The following is a 13819-nucleotide window of genomic DNA, read 5'->3' as shown; positions in this document are numbered from 1 at the left end:
TTTATAAGACCACCCTTCCATTTAGCAAATCTAGAGAATAGAAAACTCTTTTTGTCAGATTAAAAATTTGAGATGTAATTATTATTCTTAAGATTCTTGCAACATAGTCCCATTATTTTGGTTGCCATAATCCTGTTGGACTTGGGCTTCATTGCTGGTGAAGGGAGACTGTGTTTGACTTTGCTTAGAGACTATAAAACCACAACAAAATAGATTCTCCTGAACGCTACTAGGCAACACCAGGAACTCAACACCATGGTCGTGATAAATGACAAATGGCTCTGCAATGTGCAGCATGCATATAGGGAGTCTGAAGAAAGTGACTGGTGGTTCTTCTGAATCATTTTAATGAATAACCAAGAATAAATAGAATTAAGATGTCAAGCGCCTTCTCAGAAAATCTAAGCTTTATAAACAACAGCAAAAGTCTATAATCTGACCAATCTCTCTAAAATTGTTCAATATGGATCTGAGAGCCAAAAGGTCAGCTGTTAGGATCTTTTTGAAAGTTGATTTAAAAGGAGTCTGCTAAATGTCCTCCCTGAACTGCATCACTTCCTTCCTGGGACCATCAGGGAACCACCCCAGCCTTTCAAGACACATTCTGCTTAGAAAGGTCAACCGGGCAGCGGGAACCCCAAGCAAAAGTTAGCGGCTAGTGCAGCGCATCTCCTTCCCGGGGCTCTCGACCGTTCCTTCTCCTCGTCTCTCCCCCGGAGGTGGACCCGGTGGAAAGGTTCGCCGGGAGGGTGGGTCACGGCTCGGGTTTGCAGCCGCGGAGAGAGCCATAGGCCGTGCATCTGCAGGAGGTAGGGGAAGCCTGCGAGGGAGCCTCCAGGCCCCCGCCCCCAGCTCTTCCAGGGACCTGCTCCTCCTGGAACGGGGCGCGGGGCTCCGGACGCAGGGCGCGGGGCGCCGGGCCGGGGAGGGGTGTGGCGGCAGGGGTAGTGCCCGCATCCTGCCCGGGGGCTGAACCCTGCGGGCCGACCTTCCCCTCGGAAAGGAGCTTTAGTGCGGGGGGGCGGGGGAGAGTGGGGGGGGGAGGCCTAAAACCCCAGGGTGCCTCGGAGGGGAGGACCCGATTGCAGAGGGAGGGCAGAGTCGCCGAGCGGCTGGGCGCAGCAGAGAGCGGGTGTGCGAGCGGCCCCGGGGGAGCGCGGCTGCGGATCTGCCGCGGGCAGGGAGCCGGCCGGCGCGCTGCGCTCCGTAACCAGGGCGGCCCGGCTCCCGCAGCCCTGCACGGCGCCCGCGCTCCCTCCCGGAGCCCGCGGCCGGCCGTGAGCTCGCGTAGCCGCCGGGAACCTGGACGAGCCCGGGAGAGTGAAGGTAAAAAGAGAGAGAGAGAGAGAGAGACAGGTGGAAGGAAGGAGTGAGAGAGGGGGGAGAGAGAGAATACGAATGTGGGTGCAAGCTGAGCAAATTGCAGCAAATTGTAAGCAAGTTTGTACTTACATACTGGGGTTGTGCGTGCTTAATGGGAGGGAGAGGGCGGTGATGGTGGTGGTGGTGTGTGTACGTGTATGATACTCAGGGATGAGGAGATAAGGAGGTGGGGAGCGTCCTCCCTACATCTCGTACGTAGATATCCCTATTAATATCCCCCTCTCGGATTGTCATTTCCGCTTGTGGCACTTCTCTTGGGCTCCAGTGATGCAGAAGCAAAAGGCAGCCACCCTCTTGTTGTGATGGTCGGTACTGTTGCTACTATCAGATGGGAGATGCGGGGCGTTGGACAAAATCTAGGAGCCTCCCTTCCTCCACTCTCGACTATTTTAGGAAGGGCTTGGGGCGGGGGGGGGGGGGGGATGCGGGGGAGGGGAAATGAGTAGCACGGCCCAGGGCTTGGAGACCGTGCGGAGGCCAGGGCTTCAGACTGCTCGAGCTGTCACCGTGCAGTGGCTTCCAGGCGGTGCCTACGCTAGAGGGCAAGATAACTTTCATCTCCTCTCTGGAAAGACACATTGCAGACGGAGATATTACCTTGCTACTGGAGGAGTTCTGTGAAATGGTGGTTCACAGGGCGGCAGGTGCATGGCACAGGGCAGGAAAATAGTGCAGAATAAAGCAGCTCTCAGCCTAAGGCAAAGAAAGTCCATCCGGGAAACGGGGTTGGGTGTGCTGCGGGGGATGACAGAGTGTGGAGGCTGCAAGTTCAGGCCCAGCCTAGGGGGAAGCATCAGCTGTGAAACCAGCGTTAGCATCCTGGGATGCTCATTTCCGAGCTTTTCAGTGGGAGGTGGAGAACCTGCATGTATCTGACCTTCTGTGAACGTTAAGAAAGTTCTAAGTGAACTATTGTTCTCTCCTTCAGTGTCTGTATTTTTGTCTCCATCTGAGAGCCCCTTTCCTAGAGGAAACATTTGTATACAAAAGCCAGACTTGTGCAACAGACTGTGTAGTAATTTTCACTTAAACAACAGTTATTAATATGACCCACATCTGTATAAAATGCTGATTGAATCATTAGTCATGAAGGTGGTTCTCTCAGAGGCTTGCTGTTTCCCATGATGAAAAAGATAAATCATAGGGATAAAAAGTACCTATTATTGCCAGAACAGTGTAATAAAACACATGGCTATTTTTTTCCTGTGTTTTTGAGTCTGTTCCTTACTTGTGACAAATTTAGAACAAAATGTACCAGATCAATGCTAACTTAATATGTTTCATGCGGAAAATAAAACCACGTCTTCAGACAAACTCAGATAGTAATATCGCTGGCCTTTGAAACTATTTGCTCAGCTATCACAGTATAGACTCATTTTTATCTCTCTTAACTAATGATTTTTCCCAAGCTGGTTTGTTTCTCTTCTCATTGTCCCCATACAAAAATTCTTGTCACTTGATTCCTTCCTGCAAGGGAGCAGGGGTTGGGAAAAGGTAGTTTACCATTCAGAATCTTGCAAGAATGCCTTGCATTAAATGCGCAGGATGCCACACTAGGACCCACTCTCTGAGAAGTATGCCGCACACACAGCTTCTTGGAAATGAAAGGAGGCATAACTGAACAGGATGTAAGAGGCCCATGGCAGGGCGAGGTTGGTAGTGTTTTCTCAGCTTTAGACACTGCAGCCACACCCCATGATAGGCAATGGGGCCCAAGATTCCCCTGTGAAGGAATCTACATTTCTCCTCCTCTTATATGTGTTGTATGTGTCCCTCCTTGTGATCCGATCTAGCCAGATCTAGTTATTTGGCAAGGGGTGTGATATATACTCTAACAAAAAGAGGAGGAAGGTAACAGATATCGTTGGGCCTGATTTATACTCCAAGTTAAACCAAAAAGAATTGAATAATGACACTTCCTATCTGTCATGCTGGTCAGCTCTGTACTTTGTCTTTTGCTTATTTCTTTACATTTTTGTTCTTCCAGAAAAAGGACCGATTCCTATTTGTTACCCTGTTCATAATTGTGAATAATTCACAGTACTATTCACCGATAGCCCATATACATACATAAGTTATGTATTTATATTAACTCCAGATGTCCCTCTCCTTCTCTACTGCTCAGCCTTCTTCATGATTATTAATTAACACCATTGCTAAAGGATGAATACAGAAAAACAATAATTAAATTTAAAATTAGACACTCATGTGACTCACTCCCGCAAAGGACTTAGAGAGAACGGGGTGGAGATGTAGTTATTAGCTTTTTTATTTTTGTTTAGTAGCGAATTTTAATAGGGGTCCTATTCTTCTACATATTTAGACATCTATTTTAGTAACATTTATGCTTCCTACTCTACTGTGTATCTGTTTGTGTTTTACGGTACATCGTTTTCAGTTAGAAATGAACCACATCATCTCTAGTGGTCACAGGGTTTGCAATTTTCTGCTGTAGTTTCCCAATACCTACAATTGTAGTTGTGCTGGTTTATGATGTGTTCTTAGAGCCCAGCAGTGCTCTTCCTAATGTTTTCTGCATTTCTTTTTAGGACCACAAGCAAGAAACTGCTTTAGCAGCCAGTTGTCCATTCTGCTTAGAGACTGGAGAAGTCGGGTTTTGATGATTCACTCCTGTGCTTCTCACAGGGGCTGCTAAGAAGAGTATGTTGTTCAGATAGGAACATCCTACATAGCAGACAGTATACATTCCCCCTGCATTCTGCGCAATAAATGCAGCAGATGGTTATTGATTGGGTATTCAGTTTGCTCTCACAGTTCCCTGGACTACTCTGTGACAAAACTCACCCTACTTTGTTATGGTATTATTGATAACATCTCTCTCTCTCTGGATACATAAGCTTTAAGAAGGGCTTATCTGTCTTGTTCACAGCTATTTACTCAGTACTAATGTCCTTTATGAATAGTTTCTCAATATATTTTTGATGTATGAAGTAAGCATGGGCTCTTGATTCTCTGCTAGGCGTGGTAGATGTACTTAGCTGCAGTGCGATCTTCGTTCCTTCTCCTGGAAGGATTTGGAGATTGTTCTGGAACTGCTCATTGGTACACAATCTATCGGTGTCTAGCTGATTCTCCCTTTCCATCCCAGTACTGGACCCCTCCCAACCACCACCCCTGCCCACAATCTCTTGCACCTATTAAAACTTTTTTTCAATTTCCCTGGGAGTAGTGAGCTCGTTGATGGTGCTGGGCCTTCCTCTGACATTCTGGCTTTATAGGTCAGGCCCACAGCAAGAGCACTACTAGGTAATCCGTCAGTTCTTGGAAAGAATTTCAAGTTCTCGTGACCTTGTACCAGTCATTATTTCACCTGTCACCTATGCTGCCATTGGTTTTGGAACTGATGAGGATGCTGGAGAGTGCCTCTCCATTCTGGGTCCATTTCTCCTATTGCAGGTGGAGAAACCGAGGCTGGGGGAAGGGACGTGGAAACCAGTTATTTGCTGGAACTCTGCTACATGCCAAACAATCTGCTAAGCATATTACATCATAATCTTTTTAAATTTAACTTATGCAGGATAAAATTAAACCTAATTTGGCATAAAATATCTTCACTTTACAGATTAAGAAACAAGTGTTTAGAAAAGTTAATTTTTTATTAAGGTCATATGGACAAAACTAAGACTCTGCTCTAGATCTTTCTTAGTCCATAGTGTGTGAATGTCCCGGTACACACTCCCTGTGATTGGCCATTGAGGAATGGTCCATACACAGAACCAGCTCAAACTCACCCAGCTAGTTGGAACAAAGCTAAGCCTAGAACTCCTACCTTCTAATCCCCAGTCTTCTTTTATATTTTTAAATTAAATTTTCAGATCTTATGTCCCATCAAGTGAAAGTATCAGTAAAAAACAAGAATACCATAATTTCACAAAGGAGGAAATGTGTGTATACATGGATGATGAAAGCAAAATATTTTATCTTATGTCTGAAAAAGGAAGGATATTGCATTAACTTCTTTTGCAGTGAGGTGGGAGGGGTTTTCTGGGGTTCTCTCATCAAGGGAAAGTATTATGAAGTTGACGCTAAAACAAATATATGTATTGAGGGCCTAGGATGTTCTCAGGGATGTACTTGGCATTGATGGGTGGGATGTCAAAACAAAATGACTTACAGACCATGCCCGCAGAATGTTCACAGTCTACTTAGAGTGTAAGGTTAACCATGATGATGAATGTAAGAAAACTCATATTTATAATAGTATGGATTGTTAGTGCTGAGTCTCTACTGGAGTGTTTAGGGATGGCTTCAAGCAGAGTGTGAGTCCTGAGCCAGGTATTTAGGGCACTTTGAATCTGCTCAGTTGACAGTGCCCCACACAGGGGTGAAGTTGTTCGGCAAGGACATAAGTGTATGAGGCGAAAAGTATTAGAAGTAAAACCTGCATAGCCCTTCTGGCTGCTAAGATCAATTGGTGGTACATGGCCCACAACATCTCAAGTCAGAATCACGAGAGTCATCCAAGAGACTCTGACAACCCCACCAACTGCTTCCTGTCTCCCCTCCCTGATTTTTCAGATTTCTACCCTCTACTCATTGTCCTATTTCAGTCTATCATCTCCTGTCTTGACTTCTGAGATACTTTCCTAACTGATCTTTCTGGATCTTTCAGTCTTGTCTCCTTTAAATACACCCTTAAGAACTGTATCTAGAGGGCAATCCGGGTGGCTCAGCGGTTTAGCGCCACCTTCAGCCCAGGGCCTGGTCCTGGAGACCCAGGATTGAGTCCTACTTCAGGCTCCATGTATGGCGATTGCTTCTCCCTCTGCCTATGTCTCTGCCCTCCCCCACCCCCCCACGCCGTGTGTGTGTCTCTCATGAATAAATAAATAAAATCTTAAAAAAAAAAAAGAACTGTATTTAGAATAATCTAAATTATACTTGGGCACTTAGAGTTTAAATTTCTGCAGAGGATTCCTTTTGCTTCCCAGAGAATCAGGACCAAGCTTGTAAGCATAGCACACAGGGCCCTCAATCATTTGATGCTACCTCCTTCTCCAGCCTCAGCTCCAGAGTGTCACCTGGTAGAGTCCTTCACAATCTAACTCTTGGTACCCCCACATAGAGTCATGTTGTTTCTTGTGTCCATGACTTTGCTTGAACTATTCACTCTGTCTGAACTGTGTCTTTCATATTTTTCTCCTCACTAGACCTGACTCATTTACCAAGACTCAGTTCAGGGGTAGGCTCCCTCCCAGGACACTGAGAATTTTCTGATTAGGTTAACAACTTTTTATTTGCATTTTCCATCTCTATATTTGCACTTGCCTGTAGTATTGTTATACTGGTTGTTTTTCTATGTTGTATCTCCCACTATATTCTAAACTCCTCAAAAAATAGAATCTATGTCATATTCATCTTGGTACCCCCAGCATTGAACTCTGACATTCAGAATGCTTTTGTTATACTGTAGAAGTAAGACTGGATACATAACCTGACTTTGGACATAAGCAGAGAAATTCTGAGTGTTACGTGGCCATCATAAGATGTATGTGTATATCAAATATATCTCAAATACACACACACACATATGAGAGAGAAGGAGAGAGAGAGTTCAAAATTAATCTATTGTGCAACATGAATGTGAACTAGAAGAAGGTAGAAACATGGTGATCTGTAATGCAGTAATTGAGAGAAATCCTTTTTTATTCCATAATTCTTGATTGATGATAGGAGACATATCTTCTATGAACGTCAGTGCTGGGCAGGGGCTGGCTTGGGATAGCTGAATTAAAATGAATTTCTTCCCTCATCTCTATGTATGTAGTTAGCTAGCTAGCTAGAGTTCAGAAAGTTATATTCTTGCATTTGGAAAACTTAACTTTCTAACAGTTTAGAGGAGCCAGTTGTAAGATTTTAGGCACTTCCCATTGTTTATTCGTCTCCAAATTATGGTAGCTTTTGGATGTAGGCAGGTGGAATGTTTTCCCTCAAGAGATGAAGGCTGCTAATGGGTACACAATTCCAGCAGGGCTTAAGGCCTTAAAGCATGATAGGCTAGCCATAAGTAATTATTTCTCCTCAGAGGTCCATTGGAAACCTACACACTGAGAGGTACCTCTCTAGCCCAGAAGCTGCCAAGTATCCTTCTAAATATCTTTTCAAGTAGCCGAGAGAAGTCCGCTTGTGCCTTCTTACCAATTAAGGCTGTTCACTGCACTACTTCATCCTAACCTGTTAAGTGACTAGTATATCCTATCTTGCTCCACTATACTTTTCTGATGCCTTTTCACACAGGGCAGCAACCTATGCAATGTTTTGCATCTTTTTCCAGATAGTATTCTAAAATAGGTAGTACCGCTTTGCATTCATGCATTCTAACCAGATACCATGTATACTAGTATTAATAATGCCTTTTTAAAGTCAATTGTAATTTGTATTTAGACTTTTTTATACAACCAATGTCTCATAAAAAATACTGCTTCTATGACCATACATTCAGGTCATGATATAGTTTTTGATAACATCATAGACTCTTTTTGGTTTCTTTTTTTCCTTCCAGCAGATGGACCATCCCACATGTATGTGTTTTCTTTACAGGTTTGCTTTTGCCATCCTCCCCTGCCCCCATCCCATCCTTTTTCTTCACCTTCATCTTAATAAGTGGGAATTGTATAAAGTGTCATCTTGCATGGGGTGCCTTAGTGTGGCCCCTTGGTTGAGCTTCTCTTTCTGGGTGCACATTCACCCTCTTCTCCTTTCTTCATTATTTATCCTCTCATAGCAAAATCTTCTCTTCAACTAACCTTAGGGTAAGGAAATCCTTGTTCAAAGTAGATGTATCAATATCAAGCTTTCATCAACTACTCTTCTATCTCTTTTTCTTCTTGCCCAGTCCAGAATAATGAACTTGCCCAAAATGGAGAATTCAGGAAGGGGTTAGAAGGGAAATGGCCTCTCTGCTCAGGCCACCCCTACCCTAGCTTTACAACTGACTTTGGAGTCTTTATGGGAAGGAAAGAAGCTATATAATATCCATTTTGACCTCTAAAATCAGAATATTTGAAACTCACATTTTTAGAATGAAATACTTTGATATATTTAGTGTTTTAATTCAGCAAATTGTTATTAGGAGTTAAGATTTTTTTAAGTTATTTTTATTTTTTAAAATTTTAATTCCAGGGTAGTTAACATACAGTGTTACATTGGTTTCAGGTATACAGTTTGGTGATTCAACAATTCTATGCATTACTCAATGCTTATCTAGAAGCTAAGACTTAATATCATTCCTGGAAAGTGTACAGATGAAACAGCAAAATGTATGTACAAAGCAGGCGGAAATAGCATCGATAAGAGAACTGGGAATATTGAGAAATAGGACTTAATGTTTTGGCTTCACAGTACATTCACTTTCATAGATGAATGGAGAGAGATTATAGCTTAAAAAGAAAACACAGAATAAGCAAATATTTCTTTTTTAGCAACCCACTTTATTATATATCTCTCATGTATGCATTTATTTTGTCAGATATAAGGATTCTTAACATTTGCCTAATACTTTAAAAGTGTTTTACTTGGTAATGAATCATCTATCGAACTGAATAAAAAGTGTTTTCTTTTTACATGAGGGTATATTATATATATATATATATATATATATATATATATATATATATATACTAATGCTGTATATTTTAATTTGTTTTTCAGGTTCCTGAGTTCATTTAAGAGAACAGTCTTAAAATAAAAGAAGAAAAAGAAAAAGGGATTCAATCTTCAATCTCTGGAAGCACTGCCCCTCGCTCGCTCGCTCTCTGTCCCAAGTTCCTTGGGATTCGTGTATGACTCAAAAGATCTAGAGAAGCTCCAGGATGTTTTCTTGAGTGGTGTACTGCTACACTGCCCTAGGTGAAGAGTCTCTGGTGTTGGTTTCATGCTACAGGAAGCACCATGGCAACTTCCAGGACGACCTCACGGTCTCCTCGGGACATTGCCAATGTGATGCAGAGGCTGCAAGGTAAGAGGCAGAAATGTAAGGGTTTGGTCTTTATTTTTAACTACACTTTAAAGTTCAAATGCCAGCTTAACTCAGGGTCTTTTCAATATGCTTGCACTTCCTTTTAGTTTTATGAGTCTATAGCAAGGAATCACAGTGATCTCTTTTCCTAGCATTCCCAGATGAGTCCATGCTATTTTAAGGTGCCATCTTTTTCATGTAGAAAAAAGACAAAGATCTCTGTTTGGTTTGTGTCTGCATTCATGTGACCTTGATGGTTATTCAGTGTCCAGTTGGGAATACAGTTATCAAGCTGCCCTTCAATCACCAAGGACAATACAACGCAGTGACAGTGCGCAAGGTTATCATGATGATGGTGACAAAGAACTGTATGCTATGGTCAAATAAGCCAACCAGGAGTTTACTTATCCCAACTAGAAAGCCCTTAAATATCTAGAAAGTCTTTAAGCAAAATGAGGCAATGAGAACCAGGGAGTTTTTGACATGATAAGATTAATGGTAAGTGGCAGCGTGTGGACTAGAACCACATTCTCCACCACTGTTCTTTCTCTAACAATAAACTGTGTTTTAGAAGAGAATTAGCAGTGAACTGTTATGGCAGCTTAAAAATTAATTTTATAGTGACTGAATTATGCAATTAATAAAGTAATTATGAATTAAGCATGCATTTAAACATGTATATTCATTAAGCCATAAAAATAATCATCTATAAGAATATGAAAATATTACTTCTTTGTCACTATTCTAATGCCACATCCTCCAGCTTCAAATGTGTACTTTTAGGTATAAAAATCTCTAAATTTAATAGGGTTTTTCTCTGGTCTTTGTCAAGAGAGATTAAAAGTAATGTTATACTTGGCTTTTTGTTTTTCTATTCTCTCCAGCAGGTGATCATTGTGGTTTGGCACTACAGCCATTTTACTAATCTCTCACAATTCCGCCTTCCTTGCTTACAATGCATTCGATGTGCATAGCAGTAATTTCCAGTGAAGCACTCTTAACTTTCAAATACAGATGAGAATATGGATATTCATGGCCTATAGCATGCTCTCAGCTCTAGAAAGGCAGAGTTTCTCCCTCTAACCAGGGACCACCAGTTTCACTGAAGCTCCTGTTCCCTCTCATGCTGAGTGTCTCATGGTTCCCTCTCATGCTGAGTGTCTTGGGCTGATTTTTGAGGCTTCAGTGCAAATGTTTCTGGTTGAATTCTCACTGTCATGCCAGAAAGAGCCTGGTTAGATAAAAAGACAGATCCTTGCTGATTATGTGGGCATAGACTTCCTCCCTGGCCAAAAAACCCCTCTGATTGGGAGTATACCCAATGCCAAGGATATCCAACTTAAGTTGTACATCTTTATTAGGGTGGATGGAATACTGAGATGGAGTTCCATTTTTCTGTCCATGTCTGTCTTTGCTGTTTTCTGGGCACAAATTCCTGAGCCATTTTGTGTCTCGGTGACCTCATTGATGAAGTGATGAGAAGGAAAGTAGCAGGTGCCTTACAAAAGTGTAGGGGAAGATAATTAGGTTATAAAGCAGATATTCCTTTGAGCCTATGAAACGTGAAAGTTCTTCGGGTGAGATACATACACATATTGAAAATAAGGTGAAATTATACAGGGTAAATTTGAAAAAAAATTCAGAATCAGACTATGATCCTACAAACAGTTTACTCTTTATTCCTATTTTGGCTTGAAGGAACCTTTTCCAATGCGATAGTCGTTGGGGTAAGAGGGAAGGGGAAGAGGACTGATGCCTCAGAGTTTTATTGTTTTCTGTAGTGTATAGATCAGTGGTTTTTCTAGAGAGGTGTGTGGAGTGGGGTAAAGCACTGGAGCCCCCACTCCCCTCCTACACGTGGCCTATGACAGTGGATGTCCTATGTAACATCTGTGCATTTTCGGACCCCTGGCTTATAAAATGTGGACTGTTCTCACTCTGGATAATTTCAAAGCTCAGTGAGATGATGACAAAAGGTGCTTTAAAAGTTATAAACACAGTCATCTGCTGAGCTGTTCAAAAAGTCATGGAAAAAAAGTGGATGAAGAGACATAGGTTTGATAATTTGTTGCAAATTTTTCTAGTTATGCAAATTTGAGGATGAGTGTTGATGGTTTTATATATCATGTGGTACCTAAAACTAGTAATTTTATTACATAATAAAGTGACTGTACTCACTGTATTAATTGCTTTCCCCTTTCTAGTAAAAGAAAGAATTATAACATGTGTGTCATAAGGATATCTGACAAATGTAGAACAGTAAATCCTACCATTCGAAAGAAGACAAAATTTCTAAGCGCTAGATATTTATCATTAGTTTTTGACATCAATTCTGCTATATATATATGTGTGTGTGTGTGTGTGTGTGTGTGTGTGTGTGTGTTATTAATGGCAACAAATGTAAGGTCTGTACTGCCACAAGATGCAATGAATCCAGCCTACAGCAGTGGAAACAGAACAAAAGTGTCAGAAGTGAAGGTGATCTGGTGGATATATCTGTTAACATATTGATCTGCAGGGTTACTTGTGCTGATTCAGCTGGCTAGGTCTGTGTCTCCCCTGCATCTCACAGCTCACTGTGCATCCTCCTGATGCTTTGAGACCAAGCAAGAGTCAAAGTCCCTGGACAAAAAAGTTTGTTTTTTGTCGAGGATATTTAGTGATTCTTCTTGCCTGATGGAACCTCCAAACCAGTAACCATGGTGCTAATAAATGGAGGACTGGCATTATTGCCCAGATAATTATGACAAATGAGGGAATGTATTTGAGGAAAAAATAAATCTGTTAACTTAAATAGAACCAGAGCTGCTATTTTCAAAGTTCAGATCCATAAGAACATTCTTCTAGAATCTCCTTTTCTTTGCTTAGATAGATAAGCCAAGCAACTAATGTTTCTTTCCCCCTCTTGGATTTTATTGTCATATCAGATCTGTGTATAACTAATAAAAATCATGTAGCTTTGAATAATGGCAACTTGGCTTTGCTCTTTTGCTTATTTAGTTTATAACCATAATTGTTGACTGTTTTTCTGCTTTTAATTTTTATTTCTAGTGCTAGGAAATTGAAGCACACACAGATTGCTACGTAATTTAGCTGCTACTGTAGCAGTTCAATATTTCACCTTTGCCAATATTTGTGCTTGTTTGAGCATAATGTTTTAGGCTGGGATGCTGAATTATGGATGAGCCAGCAGACTGCAATGCAGAGTTTCATTTGCTCTTAAGAATAATGAATGTTTCTGTAACTTTCATCAAGTTTAATATGACCTTAAAAGCAAATACAAGACAATAGAGTAATACAGGAGTATTAAAATTTTAAATTCACATAATTAGTATATACGTTTTCCATTCTTTAAAGGCTAAGGGAACCCATTCCATGGGTGGCTTGCGGAGTGACTTTAGTTTTTAGTCTAAAAAAAGTAGATGTCTGAACTCTTAAGATTATAAAATTTTGAAGATACTGACAATATCTTTGTCAATTTCATCATGCTTCTGCATAATCTCTGCTTAAAAAAGATTTGTTGAATGGCTTTTATCAAATACTTTTTTTTTCATCTGAAGATGATATATCAAAGTATAAGGATTTTTTAATTAGCATATCAGTATTTGTTATTGTAAGACAGGGCAGCATCCATATAGTCTTATAGAGTGAGTGGTAAATGCCAGAGAAGATTCAATACGTGCAAACTAAAGTGTCCTATGGAGATCACTCTGGTAAAAAAGGAGGATTATTGACTGCAAGGTGAAACTTTTATTTTTAAACCTGTGAATAAATTCAAAGACAAAGAAATGAGAAAAGGGATAAATATGTATTCCTGGAGATATATCTATAATGTTTGCTAACTGCTCAGTAAAAGATAATTGTGGTTTCCCTCTAAAATTGCTTTTATGACCAACTTTTTTTTTTAAGGTTTTATTTATTTATTCATGAGAGACACAGAGAGAAAGGCACAGACACAGGCAGAGGGAGAAAGCAGGCTCCATGCAGGGTCTCCAGGATCACGCTCTGGGCTGAAGGTGGTGCTAAACTGCTGAGCCACCCAGCTGCCCTATGACCAAATTTAAACTCTTGGTTAAAAAAATAAATAAATAAAAATAAATAAATGAACTCTTGGTTAAATGTAATATTTCCTATAAATCCATTGTACTATACAAGAAAACCTTAGGCTAACAAAAAAGTTAACTGAAAAGTAGAATCAACAATAATAAATAAATAATGAAATATTTTTTTGTTTTTTGTTTGTTTTTAGTTTAAATTCAAGTTAGTTAAAACATAGTGTAGTATTGATTTCAGGAGTGGAGTTTAATGACTCATCACTTGTATACAAAACTCAGTGCTCATCCCAACAAGTGCCCTCCTTAAAGCCCATCACCCGTATAGTGCATCATCCCCCCACCCTCTTCTCTTCCAACAATCCTCAGTTTGTTCTCTATAGTTAAGAGTTTCTTATGGTTTGTC

At 40.9% G+C, this 13819-nt stretch overlaps 1 protein-coding gene across 17 annotated transcripts in view; it reads left to right on the top strand.

Moving 5' to 3' along the window:
* The first annotated feature begins 599 nt into the window (after positions 1-599).
* SYNE1 (spectrin repeat containing nuclear envelope protein 1) overlaps positions 600-13819 on the top strand; it is a 449600-nt gene continuing 436380 nt past the window's right edge. For 12 of the 17 annotated variants that reach the window (XM_072828106.1, XM_072828175.1, XM_072828167.1 and 9 more), the window contains exons 1-2: positions 611-809; positions 9055-9361. In XM_072828106.1, the coding sequence (XP_072684207.1) occupies positions 9295-9361 (67 nt within the window). In that variant the 5' untranslated portion in view covers positions 611-809; positions 9055-9294. Of the gene's footprint in view, positions 810-1198; positions 1327-9054; positions 9362-13819 lie in introns of those variants that run through there. The other 5 variants (XM_072828127.1, XM_072828137.1, XM_072828100.1 and 2 more) reach the window with 3 other exon arrangements.

Source organism: Canis lupus, chromosome 1 (genome assembly GCF_048164855.1).
Source record: "Canis lupus baileyi chromosome 1, mCanLup2.hap1, whole genome shotgun sequence".
Lineage (NCBI taxonomy): Eukaryota > Metazoa > Chordata > Mammalia > Carnivora > Canidae > Canis > Canis lupus.
This window is presented reverse-complemented; position numbering and strand designations above follow the sequence as displayed.